General features: G+C 43.1%; 1 protein-coding gene across 2 annotated transcripts in view; it reads right to left on the bottom strand.

Annotated features, from left to right (window-relative positions):
- Positions 1 to 9,824: 9,824 nt before the first annotated feature.
- Positions 9,825 to 19,391, bottom strand: part of PGM2 (phosphoglucomutase 2) — an 80,622-nt gene continuing 71,055 nt past the window's right edge. For both annotated transcript variants that reach the window (XM_068278438.1, XM_068278439.1), the window contains exons 12-14: positions 14,154 to 14,343; positions 12,374 to 12,507; positions 9,825 to 11,828 (exon numbers count right to left, since the gene is read on the bottom strand). In XM_068278438.1, coding sequence (XP_068134539.1) covers positions 11,726 to 11,828; positions 12,374 to 12,507; positions 14,154 to 14,343 — 427 coding nt within the window. In that variant the 3' untranslated portion in view covers positions 9,825 to 11,725. The remainder of the gene's footprint in view (positions 11,829 to 12,373; positions 12,508 to 14,153; positions 14,344 to 19,391) is intronic.

Here is a 19,391-nt window from a genome sequence, read left to right as displayed (position 1 = left end):
TTCACCACTTTTGGGGGTGAAAAAGTGAGTCTTATAATTCAAAAAATGTATTTTATCTAAAGAAAAATGTGTTTAATTGACTCTAAACTTTATTTATATCTTTTAACTACTTAACGACCGCTGCACACCAATTGGCATGGACGCAGAGGCAGCCCAGGACCGCTCAACGGCAATTGGCGTGAAGTCCTGGAGCGGGGTTTTGCAGGATCTCCGCTTCGTCATCAGTCTCCCAACAGCGATCGCCGCTAGGAGACTGTTACAGACGGCAAAACCGCCGCCTATTTACATGGTACAGCGATACGATCTACGGCAGCGCTCTACTGGGGACAATCGTGTCACTCGGCTGTTCCCTGGGGAGACTTAGAGAGTGATCAGCTCTCATAGGTTGATGTCTATGAGAGACGATCACTGGGATTGGCTGGCAGAGGTAGGGAGGGATGGTGAGGAATGTAAATTAAAGAAAAATGTCATTTTTTGTAATAAAAAATAATATTTATAAAAACAACAACATGCGGGCAGGGATTAGAGACCACCAACAGGGGGGGTTAAATTGATAGATTTCTTATTTTCAAATGTTGATATGAAGGAAAAATTAACCAGGGTAGAAAGGACCAGTGTGGTTTGAATTATAAAACAACTCTAATAACTAACAGTGGGATGAAGTGCTTCCAAAATATTAAGGATAACTTTATTATTAAGAATTCAGAATGTCACACCTACTTGCAGATACGCCACTGTATTCAATCCATCTCACATCAGATGCCTCTTTGGCCAAAATCACTTATCAGTACATTCAACAATGGCTCAATAGCCAAAAAAGGTATTTCCACCTGCTATGATTCACTCATGCAAAGCCAACCAAACCTCATTGATTAAATATATCAACACATGGTCGGACACTCTGCAAATACAGTTCTCATTAGATCAATGGCAATAAGCAGCAAAGCATATTTGTAAGTACTCCAAATGTATATCCCACTGGGAAACTTTACATAAAATTCTATCCAAATTGGTATTTCACAGCAACAAAAAACAGCAAAATACAATGGGCCTGATTCACAAAGCGGTGCTAACAGTTAGCACTCTGGTGAAAAGCCCTTTATCACGCCTAAACTCAGTTTAGGCATGATAAGTTTAGGTGTGATAAGTTTAGGCATGATAAGTTTAGGTGTGATAAGTTTAGGCATGATAAGTTTAAGCACCAACTGCGTTAGCACCGCAGTGCACAGCTGATCAAAAGTTTTGCGCTAGCAAAGTCTAGTGCACTTTGCATAGAGTTTAATGGCGCTGCTTTGCGTGCGGGACGTTGCACGCCATCTACACTTATCTAAACTTAGCATGCCTAAACTTATCATACCTAAACTTATCACACCTAAACTTATCACGCCTAAACTGGCTTTTCACCAGCATGGTGCAATGGTTATCATGCCTAAAGTCTCTAACTGGGTTAGCACCGCTTTGTGAATCGAGCCCAATGTGAACAAATGCTGGAGAAATTGTGGAGAGAGAGGAACGTTGGCGCACATTTTTTTGGCAAATGTCCAAAAATTCATGCAGTCTGGGTATCTGTTTTTGAACAAATTTCTCTCTTAACCTCCCTGGCGGTTAATTTTTTTTCCAAATGGGCAAAAATCCTTTTTTAAAAAAAAATGTTTTGTTTGTTTCATGTAAAGCTACCAGAGTGGTAGCTACATGAAACACCACTAGAGGACGCATGTGTCCCTCTAGTGCGATCGTCGCCGACACTAATAGCAAACAGGGGAGCGCGTATATAACGCGTTCCGCTGTTTGGCTTCTCCTGTCGCCATGGCGACGATCGGAATGACGTCATGGACGTCAGCCGACGTCCTGACGTCAGGCGCACCCGATCCAGCCCATAGCGCTGCCCGGAACTCATTGGTCCGGGCAGCGCAGGGCTCTGGGGGGGGGGGGGGGCCTCTTTCGCCACTGCGTGCGGGCGATCGCCGCAAAGCGGCGGCGATCAAGCTATGCGCGCGGCTAGCAAAGTGCTGGCTGCGCGCACAGCACTTTGAATGGGGCGAATCGCCCCAATAAAGCCGGAGAAATCCTCCTGCGCGGCATAGCCCGAGCTCAGCTCGGGCTTACTCTGAATCCATTACTAACAATTTCACATATAGGCCTCAACAACGTACCCAGAGAATCGCGTCTAAAGCTAGGGATACACGGTGCGTTTCTTCTTATCAATCAAGCCGCTGATGGCTCTATTGATAATTTTCGACAGGTCCAATCACCGCGCAGATCGATTCCCCGCTCAATACCCGCGGGCGGACAATAGCAGAAATCGAGCAGAAGATAAGGAAGCGCCTGCGGGGACGAGCGGGAATCGATCCGGGCGGTCGCGGGGACGCGGCAGGAGTCGATCCTGCGGCTAATCGAGCCGCCGGATCTAACCGTGTATTCTCAGCATCATACTCTTACATATACTCTATGCAACCAGACAAGCTATATGTTCGAATTGCAAAGGTGCAATGTGTGTGTGTGTGTGTGTGTGTGTGTGTGTGTGTGTGTGTGTGTGTGTGTGTGTGTGTGTGTGTGTGTGTGTGTGTGTGTGTGTGTGTGTGTGTGTGTGTGTGTGTGTGTGTGTGTGTGTGTGTGTGTGTGTGTGTGTGTGTGTGTGTGTGTGTGTGTGTGTGTGTGTGTGTGTGTGTGTGTGTGTGTGTGTGTGTGTGTGTGTGTGTGTGTGTGTGTGTGTGTGTGTGTGTGTGTGTGTGTGTGTGTGTGTGTTTTATGCATGTATATAGCTGTCTGTACCACCAGCCTGCAAACAAACAGGATGTAAGCCCGACGAAGGCTGCAAGGCTGAAAGCTTGCTTATTCTTATTCTTTTTAGTTAGCCAATAAATGATATCATCCTGATTTAAAACTTCTTGCTTTGACTGATGGCTAACACGGTACAATACCCTACTGCTACTACATGTCAATAAATGTCAATTCATAAAGATTAGAGCTGGCGGTAATGGCACAAAGAATATCACCTGCTTTTGAAGAGGTGATAAGAGAGTGATAAGAGCTCCGACTGTGTGATGTTAATGGAGACTTCTCTCCCCAGGCAGCAGCAGTGAGATATGAACAAACAAGGCTTCCCCTGAATACTTTAGGCTGTGTGTTAAACCTCTTGGGTTCCTGCTTTTGAGATGTCTATGCGCTGCAAGAATGGCATATGTAAAGTTTCTTGAAGTTCTTCTAAGCTGTGTCAATTAAATAGATTGATAAGAAAGACTAATAGACAGATTCAAAGCAAGCAGAGGCAGTATATCAAACTGTACAGCAAAACATGCACATCTAATGGGAAGTTGGGATGCCTCTTTTATTGTATTACTGTCTCTGCATGGAGAAATGTAACAACAGCTTCTCATGTTACCGCCAGCTTAGTTTGATAAATCCCTGCACTTCTATCACAGCTGTAAAGATTTTTTATGAATTAGCACACAAGTCTGAAATACCAAATGCGGTATTTTCCCGACAAGATTTTTTTTTAACACATTGCCTTTTATGAATTTACCCCCATGTCTGGTAACAGAATACCCAAGCAGCTTGGGGTGACCCAAAACTACTAGGAAAGTATATGGAACTAAGAGAGACCCAAAAGAGAGAATTTGCATATTCAGTAGTTATGCATTGTGGGAGACCACAGTTGCTCAATTAAAGCTGAATAATAAGAAGGCAAACTACACTGTTACACTGTTAGGTGTGTGACATGTGGAGGACCAGTGATGTAGCTAAGGTGCTATGGGTCCCAGTGCAAGTTTTACATTATCCCCCCCCCCCCCCCCCCCAGGCATTCTAAACATAAAAAAAATGATACAGTCCAGATTAGATGAGATGACTCACAAGTTCTTGGCATGCCAATATCCTGAGGATGTGGTGGCAAATGCACGCAGGGAGACGAGTGGACCCTCGGGATATCATAGGAGGGGTAAGGGTGTTAAGAACAGATTGCCATTTATTTCTCAGTTCAATGTATGGAGCAACTCTATTAGTAAAATTCTTAAAAGACATTGGAATATTCTGTCCCACTCTTTTCCCTCCATCAACGAATTTCAGAATCCACCATTATTCTCTTACAAACGAGCTCCCGTATATATATATATATATATATATATATTATACACATTAAGGGGGTAGAAGCAAGTAGGCTAACTAAAGAACTTTTTGTAACTGCACATGACACGCTGTTTCTGTTAAATAGTAGTGAAATACTGAATATGTTGTTATTAATGCTCAAAAGTATTGATTTTTCTTTGCTTGCATGCATCTGACAAGTCTTTTCTGAATGTAATCTCAAATGTTATAGACCAATTGTCATTATATGTAACACTCTTTTGGCTTGATTCACTAAACCGTGATAATTCGCCCTTACGCGCAAACACGAATACTGCTCCATCTCTTTCTCCCTCTCTATGTCTTGTTCCCTGCAGTGAATCACCAGCCTCTTTGGCACCCTCCATTCTCTGCTTCATGTGCTACCCCCAACATGCTGCTGCCCTGCAACATGTGATTCAGGTTGCTTCATGGTAGGGCCAGCCCTGGCCTTTTCATATACAATGTATTGTACACATTCTGCATCGGCATGCAATGTCTGTCAATGGATAAATGTGTGCAGTGTCCAGAAAATGAAACATACTGATTCCCCCCCCCCCCCAGGAATAAATGAGTTTATGTGGAAAGACCCAAATAATTTTCAGTGGACTGTCAATTTTAATGCAGATTTTGTATACAAATTTGGACACTAATGGACCTAGTGGAATTGCTTCCAAAAGCCTATTACACACATTAGACCAAACTCGGCAATGGGGGACATCTTGGCCGAGCTTCTGGCATATGTAAAGGTGGCCATAATATAGTGATTTGGCAGCCGTTCGACCATCCATTTTAAGAATGATTATCGAATTGGATGAAAAGTGCAGCAATCACTGCGCCCGATCGATGATTGAACTATTTTCGGGCTGCATCAGACCGCTAAAACTGCCTGACAAGCTTGTGCTTTCTACACACTCCTGCAGAGAGCTATGTAGCCTAGACGCTGCACAGTACACACCGGCTGCAAGTAAGAGTTATTGTGGTTTCCTGACAGTTTTGGTAATTCTTACCTGGCTGTAGAATGAAATGGAAAGTTAACTTTTAATAACATTAAATAGGCAAAAAAAACTAAAACAACAACAAAAAAACCCGTGCATGCGGCATCCATCCATGTTTAACTAAAAATAGATTTTCCCTTTAAAGGACTATTACATCAAAACAAAGTAGGCAGTTAAAATCTGACAGGTTTTGGACTAGTCCATCTCCTCACAGGGGATACTCTTTTTTTCCAAAAGTATTTCCTGAATGGCAGTTGCTACGTCTAACTGCCAAAATAGTGTGCAATTTAGTAGGAAGGCTGGCTGGCATCTTACCATTTTGGCAGTTAAACTGCCGATCAGGAAATGCTTTTGAAAAAAAAAAAAAAAAAAAACCCTGAGATTCCCCCATGAGGAGATTGACTAGTCCAAAACCTGTCGGTTGTGACAGATTTTAACTGCGTCCTTATTTAGCTATGGTGGTCCTTTAAGAGCGTGTGGTAAAATATATCCTGTTGCACTCATGAGGTAGTAAAACATCTATTGCTCATCACATGTACACAACAGCTGCCTTTTGCTTGGCCTTTTCCTCAGACACCCTGTGAGATCAGTGAGAGAACACGATGCAATTATAGGTGGAAATGAGAAACAGACGTAACAAAGTACAAAACGTGACCTGAGAAATCCTCAAACGTCATGAAGATAGTGAGTGCTGTGGTTTGATGGTGGCAATCGCTTCATGTGGAAAGCCTTCAGAAACAAACTACACACTATCACTGGCCATACATCACATTTTCCTACCATCTCGGCTATAAAGGCAGTTTGCTGAACATCAAAGTTACAGGGATGCCCTGTTTCTAGGCAGTTTAGTTTACATCATTAATGTAGGCCTGTTGCAATAGCAAAGTGTAACCAGATATACATTCACATCATTTAATACATGTGGCAGTGAGCCCACACTCTCCTTTCCATATTCCTCACTGAGGGAAGAGAACACAACAAGAAATGTATTTATAACTACTGTAATTTAATATATAAGAACAGAGAAAACGTGCAGCCATTTTGGTACTAGTATTGTTAAATGAGAAATATCAGGAAGTGATTAGTTCATATTCAAGCTGGGTACAAACTATGAAATTGTACCGTTGGATTGATGGGAAACTACCTGTCTTTTGATCATTTCCAACAATAACAGATAACATTTGTAAAGCGCTTTTCTCCCATAGGACTCAAAGCATGGCTCAGACTAGAGATGGCCCGAACAGTTCGCCACCGAACTGAATTCCGCGGATTCGCGTCTGCGTCGAACCTTTAGCAAGTTCGACCTGCCCCCCTATACTACATAATTGGGCTAAACGTTGACCCTCTACATCAGTGTTTCTCAACATTTTATTGGTACGTACCCTTTTTAAAACCCTGTACACACCAAGTACCCCCTAGCATAGTAAACATTATCACAAGTACCCCTTAACAAATATATATTTAATCGTAGTACATGATAATTTTAAACAATTTCCAAGCATTTACTATTTCTTTTAATTACGGTAGCTAAAATACTAATTTGGTGTTTAAATAAGATTTATAATTTTCTGAAACTCTAAATTTGTTATTCTTGGTTAAATATATCAAGCCCGAGTACCCCCTGGAACCATCAGAAGTATCCCCTGGGGTACGCGTACCACACGTTGAGAAACTAGGCTCTACATCACAGACAGCAGACACATGGCAGCCAATCAGGCTGCACTCCCTCCTGAAGCCCACCCACCGTCATAAAAGGCAGCAGCATTGGCCATGCTCTCACTCTGTGTGCTGCTGTTTTAGTGAGAGAAGGGAGAGAGGTTGCTGCAAAGATAGGGAAAGCTTAGTTAGGCTCTTGTTAGCTTGCTCCTTGCTGATATTTGTTGCTGAAAAGCACCACCAAAACAGCTCTTTTGAGACCTAATGTTCTTGTGAAGTGTTTTTTTTTTTGTGGCCCGCTGACACTGCATATACAGCCATGTCTGTCGCAGCTGGCCCTTGCCAACTGCTATACTGTGCCAGGCCCAGCACATTCAGCACACCTTTTCAGTGCACCTGTGTGACTGCACATTGTATCATACCACCAGCAGTCACTGCATACCTTTTCAGTGCACCTGCGTGACTGCACATTGTATCATACCACCAGCAGTCACTGCATACCTTTTCAATGCACCTGTGTGCCTGCACATTGTATTATACCAGCAGTCAGTGCATACCTTTCACTTGAATGGATGGCAGACTTGCCCTCCATAACAGATTCTCGTTATAGGATTTCAAGTGTATTCGTCTCATCATTATACAGCTGTCAGTGCATACCTTTTACTGCACTTGTGTGACTGCACATTGTATTATAGCAACAGTAAGTGCATACCTTTCACTGCACCTGTGTGCCTGCACATTGTATTATACCTGGCAGTCAGAACCTTTCACTTCATCTCTGTGACTGCACATTGTATTAGTCAAGTCAGTGCATACCTTTCGCTTCACTTTGTTTGCGTTACACGGCGAGTTTGGTCTGTCAGTGTGAAGCAGTACACTACTTTCACTACCTGATCCATGTCTACACACGCAAGATGTTTTCAAGCACTTTAGGCCTCCAATTTAGGAATGCAATGTGATTTCTGCCTTTTAGGGATTATAACCCTGCTCTGCGTCAAATCCGGAATTTTCCTGGGGACTTTTGGCGTGTATCCCACTCCGCTATGCCCTTCTCCAGGTGTTAGACCCCTTGAATAATCTTTTTCATCACTTTTGTGGCCAGAAACAGTGTTTGTAGTTTTGAAAGTTCGCCTGCCCATTGAAGTCTATTGCGGTTTGCGAAGTTCGCAGGTTTTCGAACCAAAAATTGGAGGCTCGAGCCATCTCTAGCTACAGTCTGTTTTGTTTTTGTGGATTTAATAAATGTAACTGAGCTATAATACTTTTGTGGTGCTGACCTTCTTGAACCTATTTGACAGTGGGCCCTGCTAATTTTTTTTACTTTGAGTGCTCCTTCTACCTTTTGCTGTGTATCTTTTAGCGCTGAGAGGAAAGTTCAGGTCCGCTTTATTAAGGGCCAAAGAACACTGTGGTATTGCGTATCGAATTTTCCACAATGTAGCTCAGAATGCAACGCACAGAGATGTCAGACATATACAGCACTGCCTCATGGGCAGACTTATGCGCTGCATAGCAGTGTGTTGTCACAGCAACGCACTGCTGCATGCCATGCATTTTGAGCATAGCCCACAGCAGTCCTAATCAGCATAGCAAAGGAGAGCTAAACAGGTGGGCATAAGTTTGTGTAGAACGCATGGCCACCTGTGCTGCTGAGCAAAGTGCAGGATGCTCACGCCCTATGTGAATTATCTCAATGGATTGATATTCTAAATGAATGTAGGAGGACTCCATAGGCTATAAATAGGCTGGATGTACTGTATGCCTGATATATGCAGCAGATGTCCAGATTCTAGGGACACACACATGCACAGTATTGGGACTGGAGTGAACTCTGTGTTCTGTGAGTGACAATCACATTTCAGCCATGTCATCCTGTGTCAGCTCTTCTCAGAGTTCATCTGTCACCCACACAGCACAGCATTATAAACAGAAGATTTCACCACACACCACAGTATTAATATGGAGAGGGAAGATTTCACCACACAGCACGAATATGGACAAGGAAGAGTTCAGGAACTTGCTCTCTGCGGTGTGTACTGGAATAGAATCCTAACAAACAGAAATACATAGGGGTTGATTCACTATAACAAATAGCTTGCCTTATCAGAGTAGCATAGTGAGCACTACGAACTTATGCCTGCTAATTGGCAATGACGAGAGCTCCACTCACCCTGCCCTGAGCCCCTGCTCATAATAAATATATCTATATATATCTATATCTCTCTCTCTCTCTCTATATCTATATATATCACTAACACACGGACAGGAAGCAGGGACACTTGTGTTTTATTAGGTAGGATATACACACACACAGTTATAAAGATGATGATCATTAACCGCGTTTCCCTGGCCAGACATTGTTCCAGCTTCCCTCCAGCTCTGCATCATGTGACATTTGGAGTAGTGGTGATAGGCAGTTTGATAAGAATGCACAGATTGCCGCTTCACCGAGGCACTGTACTTCCTGGTAATCATTACATTCTATATCATGGGCTCGTTTCCACTGTAGCGGTGCGGAATCGCCTGGATTCCACCGCTGAAGAAATCGCATGCGGCTGCGTTTCCCCATGCGGATTTACCCGCGATTTCGCATGCGATTTCGCAGGGCAAGGAGCCAGGCGAAATTAACCATGTCACTGCCTGTGTAAAGTTCCATTGCCTTTCATGCGAAATCGCGGGGAAATCTGCATGACAAAGCCGCATGCGATTTCCCTATTGAATGCATTAGTGGCGATTCGCCCGCATTCCTGCCGCACGCGAAATCTGACGACCCTGTCGTGCAGATTTTTCCCGCACCGAAAAACGCCGCCGCACACGTGGAAACAGCCCCATCCACTAACATTGAGTATGCGAATCCGCATGCAGTGCCCGCATGCGGATTCGCTATAGTGGAAACGAGCCCTTAAGGCGATTTAGGTTTCCTGTGTTTTTTATGGCTATGTAGGTAGAAACATGGCACTTGCAGTTTCCTGACATCCTGGTCCCCGGTCCCACCATGGAAACATCTAGACACATGCAAGAAAACTGCTCCTACAGTACAATTTCACATTAAGACAATAAAAAAAGTAATCAGTGGTCAGGTTGCTTTATTAGTAGCCTGTACAAGTAAAATGTATTAAAGTTTTAAGGATTGCAAGTTAAAAAGAAAAAAAAAAAAAAAAAAAGAATGACTGTTGTAAAGAAACAGAAGAATGCCTGTAGCTGTAAGCATATTATCAGACTAAATTCCCTGCCAACAGCTAATAAATGTGTGAACTGCAGACACCAATGACAAGTGTGGTAGTAACATTTAAGGATTAGGAGAAATGAAGAGCTTTGGTTACGACATAGCGATATATAACCCTTCTAGATTCACCACGAGATATTCTACAGCCACCCTCGCTTGTGGCACACCCTATCTGGGGGAATGAGGATTAAACGGTTTACTGGAGAAGTGACACATTTATTATTATTGTAATGTGGATGATACAAAATGGTATTTATAGCAGCATTACACAAGAGCCAAATGTTTTTTCCCTCATTAATGCAGGATATGTACAATATCTTATAACCAGCTGCGGTCATTGATTGTTCCACTGAAAAATATATAAATAAAGAAGTATAAAAAAAAAAACAAACAAAAAAAACCTAGGATTTGTCGGCTGTATAACTTATGATGGCTACACATACAGCAATACTGCTGCTTGAATACAGGGAGGTTTTAAAGCCTAAATACTGTAGGCACTTATTTTACTTTTCAAATGTGGCTGTTCGTTATATTATGCCAAGTTCCATCTTAAATTCAAACTTAAAGTGAACCAGAGCTGAAAGTGACCTAGAGGCTGCCATGTTTCTTTGCTTTTAAACAATACAAGTAGCCTGGCAGTACTATGGATCTTTTGCCATCAGTTTCTGAGTCACAACCTGGAAACAAGCATGTGGGTAATCCAATCAGACTTCAGTCTGAAACATCTGATCTGCCTGCTTGTTCAGAGTCTGTGGCTAAAAGTATTATGCCCAATACACACGAGGAGATTTTCTAGCAGCTTTATTGCCAGAGCGACCATTTCCAATCTATTTTCTCCTCACTTCTATGGAAAATTGTTTAGAAATCAGATCAGGCATACTGGAAATAGTCAATCTGGTAGTAAATCTGCCAGAAAATCTCATTGTGTGTATTAGCATTAAAGACACAGGATCAGGGGTACAGCCAGGCAAACGCATTGTTTAAATGGAAATAATATGGCAGCTTCCACCTCAAGTTCCCTTTCAACAACCTTAAAAAAAACAAAAAAAAAAAACAAAAAAAAAAAAAACATAGCTGTTCACCTGGAGAGGGAAGCCCATACAGCCTCTTCCTGATCCACTCTGTCTGTGCTCTTGATCCACCATTCCCGCTTCCCCCCCCCCCCCCCAAATGGTCAAATACGGTAAGTCTTCAGCACTCCTGGGGCAGCCTTCGGAAATACTCATGTCCCTGAGTGCTTCCGAAGCCCTTCCTGGAGTTCCAATGGTGATGAATTTCAACAGGGGACATCGCTGAACCAGGGACACGAAGAAAGTATCAGGAGGGCTGTATGGAATACAGAACTTTCCCTTTACATAGGAGAGTATCTAACAGTTTTTTAGGCCGCTGCACATTTACTTTAACCACAGGATGACTGTGGTGACTGGAGCAATATTCCTATCAGACAGGGGGCTGCTCCTATTGTAGAGGTATTAGCTGTGAGAAGGCTGATCTCAGACACTCTTTGTAAAGCCCAACTAAACAAAAAATTGGTCAGATCAACAAGGAATCAATGTGGACCATAGGCGGTCGGGGTTGACTGTTTTTACCAAAATGGCTAATAAAGATTCTGAATATTTCTACATAAAAGGTGGAGATTCTTCTCCCCTCTGCTGTTTGTGTAGCCAGCCTACATTAATTAAAGAAAAAAAAAAAAGTTAACAGTATAATCTTTCTAGGCACCATCTTGACAAATGGGAGGTAGTTAATCGGATTTCCGTTGCAGCTTATTTTTCTCTGGCTGAAAGAAATGCTCCTCAATAGAATCGGCAAGGTCTTCCAGCTCCTTCCTCAGCTGATCATAGTCACTGGAAAAGGGAAAATAATACAAATCAGGTAAACAGGATCTCCTTCAAATATAGATTTGTGTAATTAAGAAAATACCAGTGCATACTATTTATAGTCCATAGGAAACCAGTGTTGTCTGTCTAATAAAGGGAGTTGTAACTAGCTCTGTTTACAAGAGTGAAGCTCTGTTCCCACTTGAGCGGAGAACGGACATTTTTTTGTCAATTTTGCACTCATTGCTAAACGGCTGCTACTTTATAAATAGGAGCCATTCACACTTCTCACTCTTCAATGGATGCGTTGCGGTAAGCGGACCGCACTTCTATGCAGCACGTTATAATCCTGTGCAGGTGAGGAGACCTTCGGCAAGTCTCCCCAACACTGCTCCTGCCTATAGAGCATGTCCTAAGTGGCTGCAGCTCTGGCGCTTTGAGTCCGCCAGGAGAAAAGCGCTATATAAATGTTCTTTGTTTAGTATTGTCAAAATATTTTTTACAGCTATAAAAATTCTTTCACTACCAAATATGAAATAATACAAAGTAATGGAAGCAAAGTTCCCCCATACCTATTTCCAGGTGCTGCACAGAGCTCAGCATAATATTTAATCTTTGGCTCCGTCCCACTGGTTCTCATGGTGGCCACACCCCCATTAGCAAAGGTGAAGGTAATCATCTGGCTGCTGCTACTGGTCGGGAGAATCTGGAGGTAGACAATGCAACACATATTATGGGTTGGAGATGTAAATCAAAAAAACATTCATCATTTTCTTTTTTCTACGACAAAGCACATGCATCGGTGCATGACATGCATGACACTGGAATAGCAGTATACAGAAAGAGAATCACACAGAAATGGAAAAATGCATACAGTAAATAGCGATGATCTTTGTTTTCACAACATTTGTAAGAAAAATAACAATCTATAAAATATTCTGCATATTATGAGAAGAAAACAGTACCTGGCACCAAAGTGCAGCAGGGCAGAGCAACCTGAGCAGGGACACAGAGCGTACACGTCCAAAATCCTTGTAATATCCAGTAAAGGAGAAGAAACGGGGCACCACTTCTTAAAATCCCTTTATTCCGTTTGGGAAATAGCAGGGGGTATAGAGTGCCTGACAGCCGTTTCCGATGGGTTAAACCAGCTTTTTCAGAGGTAGAATGTACATTTTGCCTCTGATGTACATTCTGCCTCTGAAGAAGCTGGTTTAACCCAGCAAAACAGCTGTCAGGCACTCAATACGCCCACTGCTTTGTACCTGCTATTTGCCAAACGGAATAAAGAGATTTTAAGAAGTAGTGCCCCGTTTATTCTCTTTTCTTTACTGGATAAAATATTGTGCATGTGGTATCTGCTCTCACCCTGAATTTTCCTAGTATTGCTATGTGATACAATTTGAGCCACAAATAAAAGAAAACTAGGTGCAGATGACAAAATATAATCGAATATTGCAATCCAAAGAATAGAAAGATCCGGGTACCTCCTATATTTAAAGTGTCACCTTTTATTGCTTCTCACACCAGAAAAACAAGATGAAGGCTGGCACCACCAATAAGTATTTATGCACTTTTTAGATTGCATTAGCAAGATGTCAAAAAGCTTTGCTGGGCTAATGGCCATTAGCCCAGCAAAGCTTTTTGGCATCTTGCTAATGCAATAAAAAAAGTGCATAAATACTTATTGGTGGTGCCAGCCTTCATCTTTTTTCTGGATCGTGGACCCTGGCGTACAAGGGTCTTTTGGGCTTGAGCACAACAGTCCCCACTTTTTGTGAATGCCACTCCACTGTTTTTTACATTGCTTCTCACACCAACTGACATACAGTATACAAAACAGCTATTTCAAAGGGAAACTCTGCTTTTTCAGAGGCCATAACTTACTTACATCTGTAACTTACTGCCTCTGAAGAAGCAGGCTTTCCCTGTGAAACAGCCATTAGGCTTTTCTATACTGTATTTCAGTTGGTGTGAGGAGCAATAAAATGAGACACTTTGAATATAGGCTGGTGCCCGGATCTTTCTGTTCTTTGAATTGCAATTGGACTCTATACTCTGGAGGCACAGCCATCTGCAACCACAGCTCCTCTACTGTCAGTCAGACTACTGGTGCCAGTTCTGAATGTCTCTCTACACTGCATGATAATCGAATATTGAGAGAGAGTTACCATGTGGCAATCCAGGTAAATGGGTGAGATATTGATCAATTCCACATCTACAAGTGTATGGGCAGTTTAGCAAAGCATCCAACTACACAGTGAATACAGGTTTGTCCTTAATGCCAAGTACTGGGTAGGTTAGGAAGTAAATCTTTAGTAAGAAACAGATCTTGAAAGAAAGAAAACTCACCGCTTTGTGATCAGGCTGGTTGCTGTCGTATCCGGTGGTTAAATCCCGCACTCCAGTAACCGGAAATTTACCACACAGTTTGGGATACTTGGACTCTCCATCATAGTTTCTCAAATGATCAAAAAGGTTCTTGATGGTGGCCTGATCGTAGCACAGGAAATAGGAATTCCTACTGATGTGATATCCATACCTGGAAAACACCAATCCATGCAAATTCTCAGATATATTCCCAGAAAAGAACTTAGAGACACTGAAGCAAAGAAAAATTATGGAATAATGAATTGGTTGTGTAGTACGGATAATTACTAGAACATTAGTAGCAAAGAAAATAGTCTCATTTTTATAGTTTTTTTTTTTTATATATTTTATTAACATTGCATCATTCTCTAATCTTTGCAGTTTACACAATACACTCAGCATTCTTAATGATTTTACAGAGCAGGCTAGTGAACTTTTGAACTGTCCTCTGCAGAAAAAAAAACATAATACAGTGCCAGATACTTGAGATAATAAGCTCCAGAAGACAGAGCTCTCTGCAACTTTGAAAGTCGTAGAGAGATCAGTGGCTCTTTTGCATATTTATTTATTGTATTTATAAAGTGCCAGCATATTACGCAGCGCAGTGCATAGATAACAACTGGAGTTTCTTAACTCCTCCTGTACTGGAAATATTAGACTTATGTTTCTGCTGCTAATGTTTTGTATGTGTAGTACAGCTAAAAAATAAATTATATCATAAGTTTATTTTCTCTTCAGATTCCCTTAAAAAAGTGTACCTGAGACATTGAGGCCTAGTTCACACTGGGTGATTTTTATGCGATTTGCTGATCACTGGCGATCAGCAAAATGCTGCTGCTAATGCAAGTCAATGGTAGTGTTCACACTGTAGCAATCGCCAGTGATTAGTGATTTGCTGATGGTGCATGCAGCATTTTTGGAGCTATTGCATTTGAATGATATAGAATCCCAAAACACAATCAAATGAAATTTCCATTCGATCTGTCCGCGCGGAAAATTTCACTCGATCGCCGGCGGGTCGGGAGTGCGTCGGTAGCAGCGTTCGAATGTCCGACGACAGCCGTAATACATTACCTGTTCCGCCGTGGCGTCCCTGCTGTCTCTTCTCCACGCTGGGCTCCGGCTGGCTTCACTTACTTCCTGTTAGGGGAAGTTTAATTAAACAGTAGAGCGCCTTCTATTGTTTAAACTCCCCCCGACATGAAGTAAAGTGAAGCTGGAGCCCAGCACGGAAAAGAGAGCGGAGAAAAGAGAGAGCGGAGACTGGGGGACTCGCGCTGGCCGGATCAGGTAATGTATGAGAGGAGGGGGGGAGGGGGGGGCGGGGGTTGAAGAGCGGCGGCGGCAGCAGCAGCTCCACAGATTGTGAATCGGTTTCATAGTGAAATCGATTCAAAATCTGTTTGCAGTGTAGGCAGCCAATAGATCCCTCTTTCATCAGATTCGATCACAGAGGGATCTGTCTGCTGGTCGATATGGTGGTAATCGACCAGTTTATGTCAACCTTTACTGCAGCCTTTCCTAGTTGCACAGTGGCTGTATTATCTCTGTTATATAAGTTATATAATCTAATCTTTCCTTTGTCAGCTTTGTCGGCTCAGGCAGGAATGTGCTGCTCTGCTGTGATAGGTAGAAGTTACACACCCTCTCCACGGCCACTTCGGGCTCTGTATGAGTCACAGACTGAGCTTCTCTCAGCCTATCACATGCTGGTTAGCAGCCATGATTTTTGTTTGTAAACACTGCCTAAAACTGGCAATTACAAGCCAGGATTGCAGCAGGGAGTGGCAGAAACAGCAAAGAGGGGCCCAGGAGAACATAATGAATAGAATGGTATGCTTTTTATTGTAAGAATTTTAGAGTACAGATTTTCTTTAAGTATTGTCCATAAAAAGATTAATTTGTGGCGAACAAAACAAAATATAGATCATTCAAGTCTGAGAAGCAGTGATAAAGTTATGGTACTAAAATCAAAAAGATCAACATGTTTGCCAGACAGCTGTCATTGTTTAATAGCTTCCAGACCATGGTAGTTGAAATGTATGCCATGTTTAGGACAGGTCATCACTGCCACGGCATAGATTTCAATTACTGCGCTGCATGTTCCTGCCAATTTCCTGTCACTGCAGCCCACTCGCTCTGTTGTCGGTATGACAGCAGAGATCCGTGAGCCCGTCAGGAGCAGATTTCATTGGCTCCTGATCCAGTGATTGAACGCAGCGATTGGCTCACAGTGATCACAGGGACAGGAGACCATGAAATCGGCACCTGACCAACTCACGGAGCTCTGACGTCTTACCGACAGTAGAGTGAGTGGGCTGTAGTGACGGGATAGCAGCGGGAATGGCGAGAGACGGGTCAGTGCGGCGTGACATGGGTGAGACCAGGTTTTTGTTTTGTTTTTTTTTACCAGAAAGTCTCTGGTCCTTAAAGAGAATCTGTACTCTAATATTCTTACAATAAAAAGCATACCATTCTATTCATTATTTTCTCCTGTGCCCCTCTGTGCTGTTTCTGCCACTCTCTGCTGCAATCCTGGCTTGTAATTAACAGTTTTAGGCAGTGTTTACAAACAAACTAACCAGCTTCTAATAGGCTCAGCTAAGCATAGTGTGTGAGTCATTCAAAGTATGCAGGGGGCCTGCAGAGGGTGTGTATCGCTTCTACCAATCACAAGCAGCCCTGCACATTCCACACAATCAAGCTTTAGCCCGACAAACAGGACAGAGGAAAGATACATTGATTTATTACAGAGACAGTGCAGTTAGGAAAGACTGCAGTAAGCCAGAGCAGATTAGAACAGGCATAGGAACTTATAGGATAGAAGAACTAAGGCTGAAAAATTTGTTACAGAGTCTCTTTAAAGAAAAGCTGCAACTTTAAAAACCTCCACTGTAGGGTACTCACCTCAGGTGGGGGAAGCCTCCGGATCCTATTGAGGCTTCCCCCGTCCTCCTCAGTCCCACGGCGGCGGCGAAAAAGCTCCGGAAACGGCGGGGAAGTAAATATTTACTTCCCTGGCTCCAGCGCAGGATCGGCTCTCTGCCTCGGAGATGGGCGGAAATAGCCGATCGCTGTCGCGCCACTCTACTGCGCAGGAGCAAGTCTCCTGCGCAGTAGAGCGGACCCAACGGAGATCGGCTATTTTCACCTATTTCCGTGCAGAGAGCCGCAACAGTGCCCCCAGTGGAGCCAGGTAAGATAAATAAATCAGCGCTCGTCAGGCTTGTTGAGGGAGGATTCTGGGACACTTCGGGGGAGCCAGCGCTGGACTGCCTGCAGCTACAGGGGAGGGGGAAGCCTCATTGGGACTCTGAGGCTTCCCCCTCCCGAGGTGAGTGCCCCCCAGGGGAACTTTATCCTTACAGGTTCTCTTTAAGGGTCCAGAGACTTCTGGTACTGGTTTAAGGACACCTGAAGGGAGTGGTATAAGGAGGCTGCCATATTTATTTCATTTTAAGCAATACCAGATGCCTTGCAGTTCTGCTGATAATTCTGGCATTAGTAGTGTCTGAATAAATCACCTGAAAACAAGCATGCAGCTAATGCAGACACACTAGAGTCAGAGCACCTGATCTGCACGCTTGTTCAGGGTATATGGCTAAGCAGATTAGATGAAGAGGATCAGCAAGACAACCAGGCAATTTGCAATGTTTAGAATAAAAAGGTCAGCCTCCATATGCCTCTCACTTCAGTTGTCTTTTTAAAATATAATATATGTGTGCCTCCATATTGTTCTCACCATAGCAGGAATCTCAGATTCCAGTACTCAAGGGCCGAGGTCCTCACACATTTTTGGTACAGCTCAAATTCATTGATGGGACTGAATCAGGAAAGGTGCAGCTCATCGAGTAGAACACATTTTCTTCACTTCAGTACCCCACTGATATACTGTAGTGAAGCTTCAACCAGTATGTACCGTTTATCTTCACTTTCAATAAAGATGCTTGATAGCAAAAGTAGAACACATTTCTCCATTTCTCAGTCCATCCTAAACACTGGCATGGATATGGCCCTCCTGAACTGGAGCTCGACACCTGTGCTATGGTGTCACTTTTAGAGATCAGAGGATTAATACAGAAGGTGAGTACGTTTACCATCTCTGTCAAAATCAGAGACTTTAAAGCTATGCACACAAGCTAGAATAGACTCAGCAAGGGAGGCTGATAAAGACCGCCTCACATGAGAATCTAGCATGTGTACGGGAGCCATCCCCCCCCTTCCCACCAACGTCGTCTAAAGATCGCCATGTCACATCTTTAGTAACGTCTCACATCCGAGCGACCCCTGAGCACAGGATTCTCCTACTCTCCCAACCTGCTGCAATCCGCTTAGTTCTGCCCTTCGCGTTGTCCTTACACCCTGCTCTATGGTAACAGATGCATCGCTAGCCAGTAGGCTATTGACAAATTCATACAGAAGTAGGCCCTGAACTGTCACCTGAGGGATCTAGTCCTGATCCCTGCAGACATTGTAATAGAAATTGTATATGTAGCACACTCTTTCGGTTGTTTTTACTAAAGACGTTAATAAAGCTAAGCATATGATGTCTCAGCAGTGATGCATCTTGGGAGACAACATATGCTCACTCCACTCTGAATAAATCACAAATATCTTCTGTTTTAGGAAGGCAAATTTCTGTTTTGCATAACATTTTAGTAAGAGGGCTTTTTGGTCCTCTGTAGCCCCTTACATACTCCTAGGAGTTCTGGTTCACCATGAGCTTGCTGAGCAATCTGTAACTGCTGAAAAGGAAAGGACTACAAGCTGCCAAAGATTGAACAGCTGTGTCATTTTCTCAACTGCTGGTTTAGGCTCAGTTCCCATTTGGAACGGAGTAAAAAAACGGCCCTTTGGATCAGAGCAGACCAACTCTGCTCATTTTTCTTGTATGGTTTGCGTGTGGGCGGATGCGTTTTCACCATGGGTTGCTATGGGACACGCTTCTGTAAAGATACAGCGGGTCAGAACTTTGCGTTCCGTTTAATGCTATGTACCAAGCGGATACACTGAGATAAGCAAGTGGAAGTAGAAGCCATTGTAACACAGACCTGGACATGACCGTTGTTACATTTCTAAAAACGTACTTAACAGGTACATTTTTGGTGCAAGTGGGCACTGAGCCTAATGTATTGTCAACCTGAGGCTTTGATTTGTATCTCCTGTTACACAGAAAAAGGTATATTCAGCAAACTCTTGGCTATAAAGTCTGATCAGCAA

This window comes from Hyperolius riggenbachi, chromosome 1, assembly GCF_040937935.1.
Source record: "Hyperolius riggenbachi isolate aHypRig1 chromosome 1, aHypRig1.pri, whole genome shotgun sequence".
NCBI classification, from domain to species: domain Eukaryota; kingdom Metazoa; phylum Chordata; class Amphibia; order Anura; family Hyperoliidae; genus Hyperolius; species Hyperolius riggenbachi.
The sequence above is the reverse complement of the archived record's forward strand: the minus strand, read 5'-3'. Positions and strand labels throughout refer to the sequence as shown.